We start from the raw sequence: 15,577 nt of genomic DNA, 5'->3' as shown, positions 1-15,577 counted from the left end.
AATTCCTCGAAATAAAAAAAGTTTGAGAGCCCCTTCTCTAAACGCAACTTGTTCACTAGGTCCACAGTACACCGAAGAGGCCCCACCAACGCCTCCGGGCATTGCGGGGAAAGCCGCCGCAAGGTGCAGTCTCCCGCCGAGAGAGGGCGGGGGCGGAGCAGTCACCTTTTCGGCGCAGCGCCGTACAACGTTTCCGAGTTCCGCCACCACGAGGTCCACGCATTTGATGGAGGGCTCCTTCAGCTTGGCGATCTGCTTCTTCACTATGGCCTCGAAGGCCATATCTGGAGTAAACAGCCCGACCCGAATACCGTGTGTGTTGCGGATCGCAAACGCTATCTCCTTCCGAAGCTCCTTCTCGTCGAATTCCATCTGCAGAAAAACCGAGAATCCGGCATCCGCATTAAACTGCGCCAACATTTCGTAGCAGACGGTTGCCGCATCGATGCATATATTGCCCTCCATGAACCCTATGCAACATCAGTAGAAGCAAAGAGAAACTAGGCATGGGAAGCCCGAAGAAACTGAAAACGTTTGCAGCGGCAATTTGAGGTTTTTTCACTAAAAACTAACGACTTCAATGTATTGCACTACAGTCACCGAGAGGGTGAGAAGGACAAGGCATCTCCTTCGAATTCCCGGTCTCCAACACGCGCTCATTGCCTTCTGTTGTGCTTTCACGGCACACACACTCGAAGCTCACGACACACAGAAGTATTATCGAAGGCAGAAAGCTCACGCTGGAGGCGGGACAAATGAAGGACTTCCCTGCTGCTCTCGTCCCATCAGCGACTACACATACAGAATTAAACAGAGAGGATTTTAGGACAAGAAAGTCACTAGAAATGGCAAGATTGCTTTACGTCAGGACAAACTGTAGTCTGGAGACCTTTGTCTTATTTAAGGTTGCTGAACTGCGCAGACGCACCTTGACAATTTCGAAGGGAAATCTCTCGTGGAAGAGTCGGTTGATGCGTGCACCTCCCGAGAGTTCGGACGTGTTGATAGCTGCCGATCCGGAACCTTCAATGTTCCTCTCAAAATCTGTCTGCAGCTGCTGGATCATCCTGCACGAGTTAGGTTTGTTTTGCAGTCTCGTTTAGCTTCAAGGCCACACAACAAATTTGTACAAGGGCACCGATGTGACTCGACAAACTTTTCAATCCGGCCTGGTCTCTGCACTTCAAAACTTGAAAAAGTACACAAGGGAACCCAGTTTTATACAGGAAGGAGAGAAAGGCATCAGACACGCAACACAACCTCCTTCAGTTTGCACCGGATACAAAAGCCCCAACGAATGTAAAAGGGGCTAAGTCTCACCCCGTACCCTAATTGTCTTCAAACTCGTGCCATCCAATGCCGCTTACTTGTGCCAAAATGATCCTACAGCATGCTATTATGAAATAGGAACACTGCAATATATAACAAACCAACTATAAATAATAAAGTTTCAATGTAATGACCCACAGTTAATGACTAAGAGAAAATGCAAATCGAAAAATGAAAAATTTTTTAAAACAATGTGATTTGGGGTTTTACAAGATTAATAATATGGGCTTGCTATTATCGCGAAACGAATCAGATATGCATTTGAAGAACTCCCAGCAACCCAGAACGGCATAAACTTGAGCCATTTTAGTGTCCACAGTTCTCCCGATTGTGGCGTTGAGTGCCATCCCGTTAATGCTGAGAAGCCAGGCCTAACCTTCTCCTCTCCATCGCAGCCCTTTGAAGCTTCAATTTCTCGCAAAAAGTTATTAACAAATAATTATTTTTACCACCATGGCAAAGGAGTGTCGCCACAGATCTATGGCAACATTCCAATGAGTTTTTTCTCTTTATGTATTTTGGAACATCTTCACAGTTTGCACACAAGAACTTTTGTTCTTAAAGGGACACTGACAGGGTATTTAAGCTTGCCAAGGTTTTTATTTGTACATGACAGATGAGTGCCCAACTACCCAGAACACAATTTGCAACTCTAAATTAGTTTTCTTTCTGCCTGAAAACCGCCGATTAAGAAATAGCCGGTTTGAGTCACGCTCACTCTCTTCTCCGCGGTCACGGGCAGTCTTCTATGGTTTAGACCCAACCACCAAACATAATCAAATTCAAGGGTAATCAAAGGCACACGCTAAATATTAAAAATAGCAAAAGAAGTATGATGCCCATTTTTTGTGGTTTCTAAGAAAACTGGAAATACATTGATTGAAAAAAAAAAAAAAAAAAGTTGCACGTCCACATGACTTTTGGCAACCCACTCTCCCCTATCTATTCCTTCTTCCTCCCCAATCCAGTTTCAGTATCTGTCAGTTTTTTTTACTTTATTAAAAATATATGCAACACTGTAGCAAAATATTGATTAGGTTGCCTTCTCACACCATGTTAAATCGCCTGGCAAAAAAATTAAAAACTTTTTTTTTTTGGGGGGTGTGTTAGTGTTTTTTTTAAAGGGCAACTCCAGTCAAAAACTAAACCAAAATAAATGACTGCTATCGCTTTAGTGTCACGAAATATGATCACGGCCGAAATATTACGTCAAAGTGAAGCTGCGTACTCCACTAAAACCAATTTTAAAGATGCGAACAGCTGCTCTTTCGCAGACAGTGAGCGGGTTAGTGTTTAGTCGAGGAACACTGGCGCCGCACCCCTGTGACGTCGTATCTCGGTGGAGCTGCGGTTGAATGATAGTACCCCATACTGCAGCACCAGCGTGACGTCACGTCGTAACCATACGGTTGATGATCAGTGCTGCCATCCCTCTAGCAGATGGTTTCGGTTTTGCCGTAGGTACCCGAAACCAAACTTTGAGCCGTGATATTTATAAAACTACACACTATATTGAAAAAAAAAAATACCTCGACATTCAGGGACACTGCCTTAGCCAAAAACAGTCGTAATCCCAAATTAAAAAATATTGACCAAAGTTGCCCTTGAATATTGGCCTATAACAACCAAACTTGGCATACATATGCTTTAGAATATCTAGAATGTCACTGTCAAGGTTTGGATAGAATGTATATACTTTGTGTTTATGAAAAATGTAAGGAACTTCTGTTAGCCCTTTGAAAAAGGTGTTTTTGCAATTTTTATTTTTAAAACAAGATAGGCCTTGCACTCAGCATGACTCGGAGTGAATTTGTTTTGCACTGAGAGTGAATTAGTTTATTTTACTAGGTCCTTTTAGGTGTGTTGTCTTCCCCACATGTGTGCAAGAATATGGTTCTCTCTGCAAGCGCACAGCATCCAGAACATAAAACACAAGCTATAGACGCTTTCAGGCAACTGTGCATGGGCGCCGCCATAACCGACCTTCAGTTTTTGTTCCCTCTTATTCCGTTCGCTCTACTTCATAATTACCACAGCAGGAGAGGTTATTGCCATTTTAGATGCTACTGTGTCCTTCTCCGCAGCAGAGGCCTTTGTGGAGGCTCGTCAACGCTCGCTTCAGTGGCTCAGCATCTCAGTATGACAAGAGAAGGTCGGCTATGGCGGCTGAATCTGGCGCGTGTTGAAAGCGTCTATATCAAAACTAACACCAGATTCGTAAAAAGGAGATCAAGCACTATAAACTGTAAAACTTTCCACTGGCACATGTCCCTTTAAAGCGAACTTACCCTACCCCATTTTCCTTCAGCAGCATGTCTAGTGTCGCCCTACAACACAAGTAAAGCCCAGTCCCCAAGGCAAAGCACCTGAGCAGCATTTTTCTGTACATGATACCATTTAAGGGGAGCAAAAAGAAGAGGGAGGAGGAGATGCAGAGAGAAAGACGAGCGTCCTCACTGCAGCATCGCCTTGGTCTTGCGCGAGGGGTCGTCTGGGCGGAAGTTCTTGTACTCCTCCACTTCCTTCTCCATGGAGATGAGCTGCTTCTGCAACTTGTCCCTGAGCCCGGGTAAGGTGTCCCTGATGTGGTTCGTTAGCTGTTGGTTCAGCACCCGCTGAAGGTACGGTGTGCCCATGCGGTCTGCCATGTGCCTGCAGCGTCCCGTCAAGCAACCGGGTGAGTAAGTGGCAGCATGGCCCCAACACTGCCTTTTTGGTCACAATGAGGCGGTTCACCATCCTCGATTGCAAGCATTCTGGTACTGCCAGACTGGGAGAGAACAAAACTCCATGCTAACAATAAAGCTAAGACCGTGCCGATTAATGGGCGAGTTGATGCTGAATTTGAGAATACACGGTAAATTTGAGATTACATGGTAGCACTCAAAGACAAGAAAAAAAGAAGACAACTAGTGCACAGTGGTGTCCAGTTTTCCTCCTTTTTCTTCTTGTCTTCGAGCGCTGCCACGTCTAAGGAGAGCAGACATTGTATTATTTACGAGCACGTCGCCGAAACTCTGTTTAAGCAATCCGGAAGAAGCAGGCATACGTACCTATACGAGGGATGGCTGAGAAAAAACTTTCGTTCTGCTTCCAGGGCTGCCCTGATGTCTTTCTTGCCCTCAATGTCCTTCTGGCTCCTGTTCACCACACCCACATAGCCTAGCAAGTGTGAAAGAGCTCGTAAGACACAAGAGGCCGGCTGCCAGGCGTGGCAAATCAGAGATGCCTCCGGGCTCCCTTCCATGCCGAAATTGCAGCCCATGGCTACGTGCATAGAGTCTTGCAAATAAGCAATGATGAATTGCTCCACATAAGTTTAAAGAGGGCATGATTGGAAAATATTGTTTGTCTTCATAAATGGCAAAATAATGAAGTTGATTTTGCAAAATTGATACAGCTTCTTTCTGAACTGGCAGAAAGCAAAAGCTTGGAGCATAATATCAACACGAATTTTGCAATCCCATAAACACAATTTTGACTGGATCGAAACTAAGCAACTGATAACCCTGAGGCACCGAATGCCTTACATCTGCGACATTTTATAAAAACAAATGTTTCAGAACGGCTCGACAACTTCAACGACTGACAGTGCACAAATAGAGAAACCATGAGTGCTTTCTTCTTGTGCAGTATAGCCAGTAGTTTAATCGCAGTTTTAATCTGCTGCATCGACTCTAACGAAAGAACTCTCACCTCTCCTGAGAGGGAGAAGCTTGTTCTCCAAGATGTCCTTGGCATCTGTACCCTCATCCATGAGGTCCAGTTTCGTGATGACCCCAATAGTGCGTAGACCTAAAAAGAAGACACGAGAAAACAACCTAATTTGAACCGATTCAGGGGAAGAGGATGAAACATACTCTTTGGTAAAAGGTATGGACGCTTCTAAATCATTATGGAGTACACACGTATGACCTATCACCGTGTTGAGGAAGCCATAAATTCTAGAGCAGAGATTGCTCCAGAGCTTTCATGACTTCCAAAAAAAGAGCCAACGTATGTATGAAACCTTGTGTCCAGAGTGGAGCTGTGACGACTTAATAACTACCAAAACCAGCTAAACCAGACACTTATGACACACAAATTGGCAGGCATCTAAGCAAATTCAAGCTGCATTTCTGAAAGACTTGCTCAATCATGTTGGCAAATTGAATTGAAAACATGGTCATGCCTCAATACAAAAAAAGCATTTCTTACTTGCTCACCATAAATATTGAGACTAAAACTAAACCAGTTACGGCTAAAACATTTCCATTCATCAATGTTGAGAGTTCTGAACGTCCTACAGAGAAATTACAAGTCACTGCTACAACAAATCCACAGCCAAACTATGAACATCTCATTATTAGGAACATGTCTACCCAGCAGTATTATTAATTTAAAAAAACCACCACACAGCAAAAACATTTCATGAACTGTAGTTAGTACAAATGGAGGCCTCACACTGGGTGCACTGCAAGATCTACTGCAACACAGCCACACTCAACACACACACATGCGACTAACACCAAATGCCTCCAAAACGTTTCAAGAATCTCTGCTACTGAATTACCACAACGGACAAAAATTTTTTTTCAATTCAAAACCCACATTCGAATCTAAAATGGGCCGGACGTCAGCAAAACCATTCCAACTCCACTAAAAAGAACAAGAAACTAAAAGAAACAGGCTGTCTTATTTCTTAATTGCAGACGAAAGCAGGGTTACTGTACCGACGCTGCTGCACACCATTCCACGTATAAAACAATGTTCTCACTCCACCCGCTGCGTCACACCATGCCTTCCCTCTAACCTGGCGGATCAACCTCCAGGGCCAGCTTTAGCGCATCCGACGTGGCGAGATCCTGATTGGCCGGCGTGACGGCCAATAGGATTGTGTTATCCCGCGAGGCGTAGCTTAGGACCAGATCTCGCACCCGTGCCTCCACGTCCGGGGGCTGACTTCCCACAGGGACCTTGGTCAGCCCCGGCAGGTCGATCATGGTCAGGTTCAGAACTGGCAGACGACGGGCGTCCCCAGAGAGAGAGAGAAGGAGAGAGAGAGGTCAAATAGAGGTAGAGGAGGTACCTTCGGGGTCCATCTCCTTGGCAAGTTTGAGGGCGTCAGACGTGGCGAGGTCCTGATTGGCCGAGGTGACGGCCAGGATAAGGCAGTTCTCCTTACAGATGAACTGCAGGATCATGTCTCGGATCTGTTTCTCAATGTCTGCGGGCTGGTCACCGACGGGGACCTTGGTCAACCCCGGGAGGTCGACCAGGGTCAGGTTCAGCACTGGGAGAGGGGGAGGAAGGAGAGCAGGACGGGAAAGGGGGAGGAGGTTAGTGGGCGGCAGAGGGTATTTAGTGGGAGGTTGGAGCAGCATGGAGAGTAAGCTACACTCAACGTGTCATCCACAAATGAAAGAGAGGCATCATTGGCCACAGGCAACTTTCTAAGCTCATGCAGTTTTGTGAATAGTAGTCTGCTTTTTGCTAGGAATGTCCCTGTCTAAAAAAAAAGACACTATGTTGCAGTCTGCTTGCAAGACTGCCACAGCAAAAGGAGCCACATCCGGGCATCAACAAAAATATTTGAAACAAAAAGTAAAAAATGTAAGTTTACGGAAATTGACTTTTAATCAAAACTGTTGCTATCAAATAGCATCTCGTGAGCAAGACTATGTAATATCTCTCCGAAATACTGAAAATCAATTCTAAAATTCATGTGCCCAACACTGGTAGCTGCTTTACCGGTAACGCTAAGCAGGAGCAGTGCAAGAGCCGCATGCAATGCAACAAGGTGTAGGCCGATTCCTATGCAACACTTTAAATAGTGATGTAGGTGCTAGCATACGACTGCCAGAGTCTTGCTCTGTGTTGCTGTTTGCTTTTACCTATAGCATATGCATGCATGATGACAGAAGGGGATTCATTCTTTTTACCACAAGAAAGAGAAGTGCAGTAGTGTTACTTCGCTTCCATTTCTTCTGGTGGAAAGTATGAATTCTCTTCATCACCGTGCATGCATAAATTATGATGACTTCAGGATTAGGCTAGCAGACTTTTCTCCGGTTGCTCGACACCTGAATGCTATGAAGACAGCGTGCGAATAGGGAAATTGTTATGCCTAACCCCAGCTAAGTGCCATCATGTGTCAGTTCAAGAAATACTGAACAAGCCTAAATATATAAGAAAAAAAATTGTTTGCACCACTACCCCTTGGGTGTTGTGCCCTATCACTTTAAAAATCGTGAAAATTAATTTCACTAAAATCAGCTGTCACTGCATTTCAGAAAATACATTTTGTTGAATATGTGCAAAAAGAAAAATGAACTTCTATACACTAGTCAGAAAATCGATCATATAGTGTCTGTCATGGAAGCATAAGTCTACCAGCATGCAGGGTGCATGAAGCTTTGTCATCAAAGAATGAAACACAAAAAATAAAACTGCTACATACTGCATGCGAATTGATTTTTGCACGCTCAATATTTTGTGAACTTCGCAAAGTGAGAACATTTCGCCATAGAGAAGGGCACGCTAATGCCTTCGTTTCCATGTGGTGATGTAGCCACATGGTAGGGTGTTTTGTAATACCTTTAATTTACAAATTTTGCGAAAATTAGGTACCCGCAAAAATTAACTTGTTTACCTAAAAACTTTGGAAGGAAAAAATGACTTGCAAGAATTAAAAATAGCATTTAATTGAAGTCCGTGGTTCTTATAAGTGGAAGAACCAGGTAAGCAGAGTCAATAACAATAAATGACTTGAAAAAAAAATTAAAATAACACAAGAAAACAAGAAAGAGATCACGGTAGGGTCTTACCGTGTGGGGAGTAGACCCTGAGGTTGATGGGCACACTCGAAATGCCCTTGTTGCTGCCTGTCACCCGGTCCGTCTCATCTTCGATCTCTTTACGAATCTGATCGAAGTCCATGAATTTCTTTCCTCGACAGTGTAGGAATTCGCCATATTCTGCAAGAAACAATCACCACAAGTTCATTAGCTACAAATATTTAGACAAAAGTGGGATCAAAAGCGAAACAGAAGAAGGGGGACGTCGACGGACACGTAAGGGCACAAATGCCCCGTCGTCGCACCCCCCCTACACATAGCTTGCACTGCTGTCACTTGTTCAGACTCAATGGTGGAAAGGGCGCGCGAGAGTGTAGCTTCTGCCACGGTGAAGGGGACGCTTCGGGCCACCAGAAAGAGGGGCGAACTGATGTCATGTGCAAGCCATGTATATGTTTTGCTTTCACTCTCTTCATCATTACTTATGAATAAAAATTAAACATGATGCCAAAGCACACACCATGGACTCCCTCATGTAAGCCTGTTTTTGGCAACAGAGGACATTAACCCTGAAAACGGCAGAAACAACAAAGTTTTGGCTAGCCTCTCTGCCTCACGATAGCAAGTATAGACGCTTTCAGGCAGCTGTGCATGGGCGCCACCATAACCGACCTTCAGATTTTGTTTCTTCTTGTTCCGTTCGCTTCACTTCTTCATTACCATAGCCGGACAGGTTATTGCCACTTTAGGTGCCCACTGTGTCCTCTCCAGCACACGCCTTCGTGGAGGCTCATCAACACTTGCTTCAGTGGCTCGCCCTCTCGGTGAGACAAGAGAAGGTCGGCAATGGCGGCTCAATCTGGCGAGTATTTAAAGCCTCTATGGGCAACAAGGACGAATAGGCGGGTTTTTGAAAGGCGTAATCTGCCGCAGTAATGACACTTCGTAAAATAATTCCGTTACGTAAGAAGCAGGGGGGGAGCTGGCGTCCACACAACATGATAATTCAATGTGCAAATTAGGAGGTTAAAACCTCCCAAATTCAGATCAGTATCCCCATTATAGGAACTGTCGGGATATGAGATGTCATCTGTTCTATTAAACCCTCGAAGGCTGCCTCTAACGGCAACAGAATCTTATCCCAGGTGCGTGCCGCATCTTACCTGTGTTGCAGTTGATCAGTTGCAGCACGAGTGGTCGTCGGGTGACAATACCAGAGCCTCTCGGTAGAAAGTCCCTGAAACACGAGTCACCATTCGTCAACTGCGCATCAAAGCTCACTCAAAATCTCAGGCATGTCTTTTTTAACCCTCTTCAGGTACCTGTACTTCCCACAGCAAAAGAGGCTTCAAGACTAATTGTACTACCCCCATAATCACTAGACCCCAATTCAAGAAAACCAACTACAGGTGAGCACACGAAAACAAAGTCATTGACACGTATCCACATTAGAAAGCTGGATTGAGGCCACAATCCCATGTATAAATTCTTGAGAGCAATATTACTGCTCTAGATGACAGAGGAATACTATAAGCCAGTGATTCTTAAGCATCAATGTGTCAGGGACCCCTTGGGGACATGCCAAGGTGATGGGGGATCCCATGCCAGTAGAGGAAGGGGAAGAGGGAGGGGTGGGTATAAAGTGAGACCACTAATTGCAGTGTGAAAAGAGCATCCTTTACTGTTATGAAACGAAATGAGAAGCATCAAGTAAAAGGATAAATGGATGGATAGATGGTAGTGGCTGTACTCTAAAACAGGTGGTAGCTTTCGCTACCCAACCAAGCTAAAAAAAAAAGAATTCATAAAACAAAATGAGAGTGAGGCTTGAGGCGAGAGCTTCACGGACCCCGAAAATGACTTCACGGATCCCAGCGGGTCCTCAGGACCCCATTCGAGAGCCACTGCCATAAGCCTTCGCAGGCAACTGAGACAAACATGTTAACGATCCTTTTCTTTATGGCACCCTGTACTTTGCCACGCTTTGAGCGCAGGCTCAGTTTTAGAGCGCAGCTCTGAGGCGCCCGTTTCCGGCTTGAGCGGCGTCGGCGTAACCGCGCGGTGCATTATGGGTAAATTTCCCCGCAAAATCTAGCGGAAAAATTTCGCTGCTAAATCTAGCAAAAAAAATTTCGCCACTAAATCTAGCGAAAAAAATTTCGCCACTAAATCTAGCGAAAAAAATTTCGCCGCTAAATATAGCGGAAAAATTTCCCCGCTAAATCTAGCAGAAAAATTTCCCCGCAAAAAATTTCACGAAAAAATTTCCCCGCTAAAAAAAATTTAGCGAAAAAATTTCCCTGCTAAATCTAGCGGAAAATTTTCCCGCTAGATTTAGCGGAAAAATTTCCCCGCTAAATGTAGCGGAAAAATTTCTCTGGGGGGTCAGGTGACCTGGGGGTTCACGTGACCCCCTGAGATCACATGACACCCCCAGGTCACGTGACCCCCCCCTGTGATTTTGGGGAGGGGGTCACGTGACCTTTGTGGCCTTGGCTCCTCCTCCTCAAGGGCTGTGCTCTAATTCGGCGTTACAGGGAGTTTTTTATTGCAATTATTATAAGAAACCATATCTTACCCAACATCCTAAAACGTTTCAATCAAATGCTGGACTGTCAGAATATCTGACATTTCACTCGACAACATCAAGCCAAGCAGCGTTGGCATTTACGACGAAACATTACGATACCCTATAGGCCGGTTCACACACTTTGTGGCTGCTCAGAACCGTGTGCTCTAAAACCTCTCACGACAAGGGAGCACACCGACGCCATCTGTCAGACAGCTGTGGAATGCTCGGTTTCTGTATACCGTATTTTTGCGGTGTATAAGACACACCTGTGTAGAAAACACCAGTGTAGAAAACACACCTGTGTATAAAGACGCACCCCCCCCCCCCCCCCTTTTCGCAAGTTTCTAAGTAAAAATTAGTATATAAAACGCACCGTCGAAAATTATAGAAAGAATGTGCGCCTCATGTATGAGACTCATCGTTGTATAAGACGCACCCCCCCCCCCCCCTTTTTCGCAAGTCTTCTACACAGGAAAATACGGTATTTCTTTTTCACTACCATCGTTCTTCCTTTTTTGGCTCGAAAAGCTTTTGAGAAAGTTATAAACAACCATTTCTTATAGATATTATGTACATCTGATCACACAAATACTGCACAACCTTTGCTCAAATCAAATGCAGTTGCGGGGTCACCTCACAGATGGCGCCACCATGTCCTCTCGTCGCGAGACATTGAAAGAGCTCGGTTCTAGAGTGTCCGAAGCAAATGAAAGTCTGCGAAAGGGCCTTATAGATTGTTTCCCAGCTGCTGCATGTAAGAGGCAAACACGAAGAAGAGCGAAACCAAACAATGGTCGACCAGAAAGGAGGGAAGAAAGACTATTTTACTGCCGCAGAGCAGGAGGGTGGAAACCTCATAGTTAGCTGTTCTCCTGGCAAAATGTGCACGAAGATTGCATGACTCAGAACTCCAGCCCATTTGCTATCAAGCAAAAGGACCTTTAAATGACCTTTAGGTCACAAACATGGAAGCAGCAGCACCGCTACACTTTCGTAAAGGTCAAAGCATGCTGGATGCAAGACACTTTATCTCCAACCTATTCCGTAGGATGTATGGAAATTGCTTTGTGCATTTCTCCTACAATAACTGCTTCAGAAGGCCAGTTGAATGTATAAATTAATATAGCGTCAAATTGTATTTTACGAAATATGAACCGCCTCAGAAATTATGAGAGCATACAGGCAAGCTGGGGAACTTCCAATATTTTACAAACTCAAGAACTTTTCTGTTCTTGTGTCTTGGGTATCCATGATTGAGACAAATTTTGAAGTGTGCGATGCTCTATTAATTAACAAATAAATAAAAATAGTAATAAAAGAGTATCTGGTGCTTTTACTGAGTGCAACAGCTCCTTATGCCAGTTTCAGCAAAAGTCCTTAAGGTGTTTGTGTAAAAGTTTCCTGGGGGTTTGCACATAAAACTTGTTTGAAGAATGCCTTTAAAAAAGAATTGGCTCATCATCTGTTTTTAGCTTTTGTGCATCTCAGAGGACCAATGAACCACCAGCAAAAGCAAGGTCCCGTCACAGTCATTCCTCAACGAAGAAAGAGTCGGGCATTCACAATGGCAACGTCACGCATTACCTACAGCTGGCTCACGGCGATCGTGACAGGTCTTCGAGTCAATCTCGTTCAAAAACAATGAGGTGACAGAGTTCAGCACTCGTGCCTCTAGCCAGCGCGCTGCAAATTCTTTCATTGACAGCTTCACCGATGGCACTTAAGCCTCATCACTAACGGAAGCTAAATTAACCGACCTATGGACTCGCCACTCTCTTTACATGAAATGCAGTTGTTTAGTATGCTGAATCAAAGTATGAGAGATGCCACTATCCATAATGCCTGCACAGTTCGACGTGCAAAATTAATTTAATGAAATCCCGGAGGTTTAGGAGCCAAATAAAACAAAGGGCAACTAGCATGCCCCAATGAAGAACTGGGGAGACATTTGGGCACCCAAGAATCTTTTGGCACGCAACCCAAATGTCAGTTTCCCTGCGCCTCCACGGTAAAAAGTCGTCGATCAAGCCGGGACACCTCGGACAAGATTCAAATCCGCCAGCTTTTGAATGAATGAAACTTGGGTCATAAATGAGAGTTCGCCAAAAATGTCAACAGCGTCTGAAACGTCCAGACCAGTGAGCTCACACTAGATAAGATTTTCATAACCAGACAAAAAGATCAATTACTCCAAACAATATAGCAAAGAGCCTGGAGTAATGAAATTCAAATGGTATCAAAGAAAGGGCGTCACGCGGTGTACCGCCAGTTTATGAGGTGCAACGATTCATTCGAGAGCCAATTAGCGGGACGAGTGGTTGCACTTTCCACCAAATTATCAGTAGAGCCTGCCCATCCAGGGCCATCCTGAACAGAAGGGGAAGATCGTTATGCCATCGTCTGCTCATCGGAACTATGCGATAGTTTCCCTGTCGGAGTCGCACGGCGCTGCGGTCCAATATCGGTTCGACACCTCACCTATCCGCCAAGGTCTTGCCTTATCTCGATGAGGCGGCGATAGCACCCGATAATATCGTTCCCTCTTCCTCCATACCCTCCTCCGTAAGTGCGGGCCCGAGTTTCCGTACGGCCCCGTACAAAGAGAACGCGGTTTATCTGGCGGTAGAGTAAACGTTTGAACGGACGGCCTTCTCCTCTGAAATCTTCTAATCTGACTGCCGCGTTAGAACCGACGACAACGCCCCATAGAAGCAGCAGTACGGACAGCTCTCTTCCAGTTAGCGCAGAATACATATCGCGTGCCCTTAATCTCCCCTCGAAAAAGAAGCATCATTCCTTTGTTTGGCGACCGGCAGCCTTGGAAGGGAGTTTCCAGGAAACGCTCGTCGTTTTGCCCGCGATCGCTGATCCATAAAAACCAGCCAGCCGTCGGAGGAAAAGAAAAAATCGCTCCGGCAACGGGTTATGATGGGTGCAAATGCGCGCCGGTCGTCGGCAGTGCCGTTGTAAGACAACGCTCGCCAGCAAACGAATCAAAAGTTGGAAACAACGACCGGTGTCGAGCGACACGAGAACAAGTGTCTTTTGTCTCGCGTGTAAACAAACAAGTAAATCGATCGCGGTGCTTCAAATAGCAAGTAGGCCTACTCGGCCGCTCGCCACCGTACTTTGGTCGCTGTCACCGCAGCAAACGGTGTCGCCGAGCGCTGCAACATAAATGCACGGAGGAACGTTAGCGACGAAAAGACGGGAAGAAGCGGGATTAGAATGAATCGGCACTTTTCGGAGCGGAAACCGTGCGTCGGAATGAACTTGGGACAAAACATCCTCCCCTCGCCCGCTCCGCTGCGCGGGGTCCCCCACAGTCCGCAGTCGCAAAACTCGGCGGCGGGCCTCGACGCGGCTCCCGCCGTTCCGGCCACTCCAAAACACTCGGAAATCGCGAAGAGAGGTAGAGAAGTGATTGGGTTTAGCCTACCTGCCGACAAAATTCTCCAAAACACTGCTCTTTCCGGCGCTCTGCCCGCCGACCACGGCGATCTGTGGCAGGTCTAGTGTCAGGCTGGAGCCGAGCTGTGCGTATGCATCTTGCAGCCTGTTCACGATGGGAATCAGGCCTTCCATGCCGTCGTTCCCGGTCATTCTGGGCACGGCGGCCCCCCAGTCGATGCGGTAATTGTTGGCCGCGCACTACACTCGGCAAAACTCGTACGACACAGGCATCACACGGGCAGGCCACGCCAGCCACCACCACACCGTCGCCGAAGGCAGCTGAGGCCCTAATCAAGATGGCTGCCGCCGCTCTGGCGCATGCGTCGTGCGGTCCCTGGTGACGTCACCGGGAGAGAGGATCAATAGTAGAGCCGGCAACACGCGAAACAACCAAACAACTGGAAAGAAAAAACATCGAAGAAGGGGAAAAAAAAAAAAAAACACGTGGAAGCGCCTCACTACATTGGTCTGACACCGCCTCCCTGCAGACTATTAGATATCATCTGTTCGCTTGGCATTTTTTGGCTGCCCACATCGGAAACATATTGATATAGAGAGGTCGCCTTGGCGTGTCGAGGAAATGATGTCCCAGGCGGGTGACTAATCGAGATCATCACACATTCATAAGAATTACGAATATTCTTTTTTTTTATTATTATTGCATTTAATTACCACGTAGAAAACGGAGAAGACAACAGAATGCCACCATGCAATGTTGACCAAACGGTGGTGGGCTTGAGCACCTTGACACCCAAGAATTTAACCGGGTCAAGGTCATCCCATCCTCCTCTCCCTCTCCCTCTTTTTTTTTTTTTTTTTTTTTTTTTTTTTATTTAGCAGGCGCTTGGAATCGCGGAGCGTTCTCCTGAGGTGCGTGGGAAGTACAGCTGCTTCCCCTTACGTGCATCATGCATGCGACGAGTCAAGCGAAAGCGCAGTAGCGCGCTACGATCTCTTCAACGGCGTGACGTTTACATTAGTCAGGCTGCAAGCGGTAGGCGAAGGAAGCCAGGCGTTCCGACAGGTGTTGGGTAATGCGCGATCGTGTTGGAGAAACGAAATGAATCGTAGTCTTCGTCGCAACTTTCTGGCCGCGGGTGGTGTTTCGTATGTTGCAGGAAACCCGACGGCATAGGGTTTCCTACCTTACCTCTGCGCGTGAGATCGCCTCACACAACGCGGTTAGCACAGTGAAGCGCATGCTCGCACATACAACTGCGGATAAAATGGGCCCGGACGGATCGCCAGGCTTTCCACCATGGTGGATCCTGGGCTCTCGAGACTGGATTGGTATGGTGAGGTACGCCATAGATTTTTTTTTTATTTATTTATTTGCAGAAAGCAAAAAAAAAAAACAAAAAAAACCTGCTTCTTTGTGAGGCATTATTGCAAGGGGTGGGTTTCATACAAACACTTTTGTTTTAGAACACAAGTAATACACACAAAA

General features: G+C 46.0%; 1 protein-coding gene across 7 annotated transcripts in view; it reads right to left on the bottom strand.

The window, feature by feature from the left end:
* LOC8050678 (dynamin-1) overlaps positions 1-14,443 on the bottom strand; it is a 44,688-nt gene extending 30,245 nt beyond the window's left edge. For 4 of the 7 annotated variants that reach the window (XM_040207452.3, XM_040499855.2, XM_040499856.2 and 1 more), the window contains exons 1-9: positions 14,117-14,428; positions 9,269-9,342; positions 8,136-8,285; positions 6,398-6,601; positions 5,026-5,124; positions 4,383-4,491; positions 3,787-3,981; positions 929-1,067; positions 166-372 (exon numbers count right to left, since the gene is read on the bottom strand). In XM_040207452.3, coding sequence (XP_040063386.1) covers positions 166-372; positions 929-1,067; positions 3,787-3,981; positions 4,383-4,491; positions 5,026-5,124; positions 6,398-6,601; positions 8,136-8,285; positions 9,269-9,342; positions 14,117-14,280 — 1,341 coding nt within the window. In that variant the 5' untranslated portion in view covers positions 14,281-14,428. Of the gene's footprint in view, positions 1-165; positions 373-928; positions 1,068-3,786; positions 3,982-4,382; positions 4,492-5,025; positions 5,125-6,397; positions 6,602-8,135; positions 8,286-9,268; positions 9,343-14,116 lie in introns of all 7 variants that reach the window. The other 3 variants (XM_029991184.4, XM_040207450.3, XM_042292308.1) reach the window with 2 other exon arrangements.
* Between the last annotated feature and the right edge of the window lie 1,134 nt (positions 14,444-15,577).

The sequence above is a fragment of the Ixodes scapularis genome, unplaced genomic scaffold, assembly GCF_016920785.2.
Source record: "Ixodes scapularis isolate PalLabHiFi unplaced genomic scaffold, ASM1692078v2 PGA_scaffold3__209_contigs__length_174095766, whole genome shotgun sequence".
Taxonomy (NCBI): Eukaryota; Metazoa; Arthropoda; class Arachnida; order Ixodida; family Ixodidae; genus Ixodes; species Ixodes scapularis.
This window is presented reverse-complemented; position numbering and strand designations above follow the sequence as displayed.